Below are 4200 nucleotides of genomic sequence, written 5' to 3'. Positions count from 1 at the left end.
ATTGAAATGAAAAATTAAAAAGCCACCCGGAGGCGCTCTACACTCACCAAATCAATTGATTTAATATGAACATGGAATAGATTGAATTGGTAAGAAAAATATAAAACATAGCTCCTAACAATTATGCAACTAAAACCAAATTATAATAATAAACTTCATATTTACATAGCCTCGCTTCCTCGCCTGTAATAAACTTATTTCTCAATCGGTAAGTCTAACGTATCAGAAACACCATTTCGCCGCAATATTTAATTGACATGATGCATATCTAAATTGCACAACACAATTACCATCCAATAGAACAGCTAAAACAAACCAAAAAAATGGACTTTACTATCAATAATAATGATAATAATAATAATATACATACATACAAAATTGAAAAGATTACATTGGACAAAAAATCCAAGGAGTGGCAGTCTTTGTTCTGCCTGGCGCATCTCTTCCAAGTTTCCACAGCTTCAATTACTTGACAAACTGCAGAACATTAACAACAGAGTCCACTGCTTCGACCAAAAAAACCTGAGACACCACGAAACCTCATTCACAATGTGAAACGCAATTTGTTTTGTAATAAATAGTGCCACCAAGTATGATATAAAAAGTAACATCACTGCCAATCTACTTGAAAAAGCATAATCTTGATTTAGGGTTTAATCATTCTCTTTGGTGATTATGTGTCTTTTACTTTGTAGATTATGTTCCTCCCCCATCTGATGTTGCTTGATAATTTATCATGAGTATCGACAGGAATTCTGCAAAATTGTTCAGACATCTATTACTTTCTATTCTAAATATGAATTTTCTTCTGATTTTTCATTGGCAATAGAAAGTTGTTTCCACTTGAAAATGAAATAAAAAGGAAAATATCCCAACCTAAAATCAACCAAGGGACCACACTACGAAAGACCGAAATGCACAGACGCCAAGTTATAGTGATCTTTCATGGGACGTTTACAAGCTTTGCACGTCTAGTTTTCTGATCAACTTCCACACGGAGACCAAGTGCAGTAATTTCAGGCACATCAGCAGATCCTTGAATCTCCAACTCAGCAACTACCTTTTTGTTCTCATCATTTCCCTCCAACAAATTCCTCACAGACCATATGCCCCATTCTCTCAGAAAAGGATTATCATCATCAGTAACACACTGCTGCAATAGCAGTAGAATTCCGTTCCTGTGCCGGATTTCATCTTGTGCGTGCTTCCTTCTATAAACACAATTGCCAATAAGTGCAACTATGTCTCGCCTGAAGCCTTTGTAAGGGCATGGTTTTGAGGAACAACTAGTACCATTTTGATTCTCAAACTGTTTGAGTCCTTTTCGGATTATTGCTGGAGGTTCAAGGGCCCCAAGCAAAAACAAAAGCAACTCTATGATGCCATATGACAATAGCACATCAACAACATCACTTGCATCCTCTTTATTACTTCTCATACCGTCTTGAGCACAAATGTCCCTCAATAAGGTAATAGAGTAGCCAAGAACGTCTACCCCAGCAAAGCCACTAGGCAGACCAGATTTCCCTCTCATTGCATGCTCAAGAACCCCAATTGACTTCTTGAATATTCCAAAAACAAACAATGCAACTTCCTTTGAAACAGTAACATCTCTAAGCTGCTCATTCAAGACTTCTGATAAGATTCGCAGAAGAAATGCTTGTTCAAATGAAAATTGACTATCTTTTGACTCAGTAACTTCACCCTTGGGAACATCCACAAACTGTAATTTCGAAAACAACCCCGGCAATTGAGATTCTTCAAGGCAGATTCTTGAAAGGAGCAACTTCAACCAATCCTCACCGAGACTAGCTGGTTCAGTAGAAACCAATGAATTAGAAAAGAGCTCAAAATAGAATGAAGCAAAAAGAAAGAGATCAGTGTTACAACCTAAAAACAATCATAACCCTGTTTGACACCCATGACAGCATAGAAAAACAAAAGCAAAGTATACAAGCAGCATGCTGCAGCAACAACATAAACATGTCCCACTAGATGAGATCAACTATATGAATTACGTAATGCCATTGTGTTTTGTGGAAAAAAAATTTCAAAACTTCAAAAAGACCATTTAAATCAAGGAAAATAATTATAAGCAAAAAGGAATAACCAAATGAAAAAGGATATCACATAAATTATAAAAAATAATAAAAAAAAAAAAAACATTAGTTCATAACCCCAGATGACAAGACAACACAGAAAAAACATCAAAGTACAAATACATAAAGCTACTAACGCACCAGAAGAAGCAGTTCTCACAATTTCTGCCATTACAAGCCAGCCATCATCGCTGGACAGCTTTTTAAACCATTCAGGGTTTCCATCACAACACGTAAAAATCACCATACACAACGGGTCACAAGTCTCCTTGGTGCCAAGTCTAGCAAGTGATACAAAACCAACCGGATACAGCTCTTCCCAAATAGCATGCTGATGCAGTTTCCCTGCCAAAGAAACATTTGCCAGAACCTGCAAACCCCACCGGACCAACCCATGATCAGGGCCTGAAGAACCAGCCTCTGACCTCAAAACACTGCAAACAACAGCTACCCCATTTTGCTCAAGAAATGAGCCCTGGTTTGCAGCTTCTCCAGCACACAAGTTTCTGAGGAGCTTGAAACACAAAGAAAGAATATCATTATGACAACGATGATGTGAAGCATGAGTGAGTGAGTGAACTATGTTAAGTACTGCAGGGAGAATCTTTTTAGAAGCTAGTTCCGAACGCCCTGAATCTGTTTTGGCATTCTGAATGAGAATCTCTAAGGACTTTTCCAAGTTAGAACAGTTGGAAGCTTCAAAGAGTAATTGAAGTGTATCCTCTGATATAGGGTGCTCCAAATATGCTGCATCACCACTCATGGCTTCATTGAAAAATAAAAAAAGTGAAATTTCAAAATAAAAAATTGATTTTTTTGAACAATTCAAACACCCCACAATCTAATTGGTTGAAATCGTAGCAAAAAAACCAAAAATTTCAAGAAAAAACAGATAAATATGGTTGGAATCCACGGTGCCAATTACCGTCTAGAAATATATGAACGTTTTACCCACACTGCTATCCAAGTTCAAAGGTCATGTGCCTAAATAAACATAACATAATTTTGAGAAGAACTTAAACAATAGAAGCCTTGACCAATCTAACTTAACCCTTACAAATCCTGAACAAGATTACAAAATAGTCTTGCAAATAAAATCCATAAAGTAAAAACTTCTTAGTACATGTAGTGGCAGCGACAAATATTACGAGATATATACATGCAAGGTGAATAAAATAACAATTTAGAGCAACAATAAGCTAGTTAGAGCGCTGCACAAGTTTGGGAAGGTCATGTCATACCTGATGTTAAAAACTGTCTTGTCCGTGAAAGCAGTATGAACTGTGCTAATTGACGACCAAGTTGATCACCCTTGTTTCTCCTGCAACATAGTGCAGAGAAATCAAATAAACAGTTAAAAAATCAAATACTCAAATTGTCAAACAGATAAAGAATCCGCCCAAAATTTGAACAAGTTCATATTTTATTTATGTTGAAGGAGTAAAAGTTGTGGCAAATTCTGGAAGTCGTTCTTCGTCAAAGAGCTCAGTAGCTTCTTCAACAACAGAATAGAAATGTGAAATCAGAACCATCATGACACGAGAGCAAATTATTGGAAAAGTGTGAAATTGTGAATTATTAGAAATCAGCAACCAAATTAAGAACCTTCTAAGACGTGTTCTAATGGACAGCGAAGAGCGGAGCAGCGGAGGTGTTTGCGGTTGCGCCAACACCAACGGAGCAGCAGAGGGTTTGTGTGACGGTGGCGAGGCTTAGCAGCGGCGGCGGGTTAGGTTAGTGCGGAGTGGGTCTTCTTCGTGCGCCCAGTTTCGGTATAGGATGCTGGTCGTTGTTATAGCTTTTTTTTTTTTTTTTTTTATAATTATTATTTTTAAATAAAGTTTAAATTAAGATAAAGAATAGTACATGTCCATTTACTAACCCCTATGAGAATTTCGGATGAGATTACTTACATAAAAAATATATAATATAAAAACTTATATACACAAATAAATATTATGTTTAAATATATAAATTATATTTAAATTTTGTGTAAATAAATATTTTTAAATATATAAATGATAAATAATTTATATTATAATATATTTTTTTATTTATTAATAATTTATTTTAAAAATATTAAAATTTAGTTCATAAATAA

At 35.6% G+C, this 4200-nt stretch overlaps 1 protein-coding gene across 3 annotated transcripts; it reads right to left on the bottom strand.

Moving 5' to 3' along the window:
* Positions 1 to 306: 306 nt before the first annotated feature.
* Positions 307 to 3888, bottom strand: MEE50 (ARM repeat superfamily protein). Of its 3 annotated transcripts, none has more exons than XR_002240066.3 (5): positions 3705 to 3888; positions 3341 to 3420; positions 2241 to 2864; positions 877 to 1812; positions 307 to 755 (listed from the first exon to the last, which is right to left on the bottom strand). XR_002240066.3 is itself a non-coding variant. In XM_020363069.3 (4 exons), exons 3-4 carry the CDS (start codon positions 2860 to 2862, stop codon positions 944 to 946), a joined length of 1491 nt encoding a protein of 496 aa, XP_020218658.1. In that variant the 5' UTR covers positions 2863 to 2864; positions 3341 to 3420; positions 3705 to 3888; the 3' UTR covers positions 307 to 943. The 3 variants fall into 3 exon arrangements, 1 of the variants encoding a protein (XP_020218658.1); XR_002240067.3 differs by having other exon boundaries at positions 307 to 522; XM_020363069.3 differs by having other exon boundaries at positions 307 to 1812.
* Positions 3889 to 4200: the final 312 nt, after the last annotated feature.

The sequence above is a fragment of the Cajanus cajan genome, chromosome 4 (assembly GCF_000230855.2).
Source record: "Cajanus cajan strain Asha chromosome 4, NIPB_CcT2T_4, whole genome shotgun sequence".
Taxonomy (NCBI): domain Eukaryota; kingdom Viridiplantae; phylum Streptophyta; class Magnoliopsida; order Fabales; family Fabaceae; genus Cajanus; species Cajanus cajan.
Note: the sequence above shows the minus strand (reverse complement) of the source record. Positions and strands in the feature narration are given on the sequence as shown.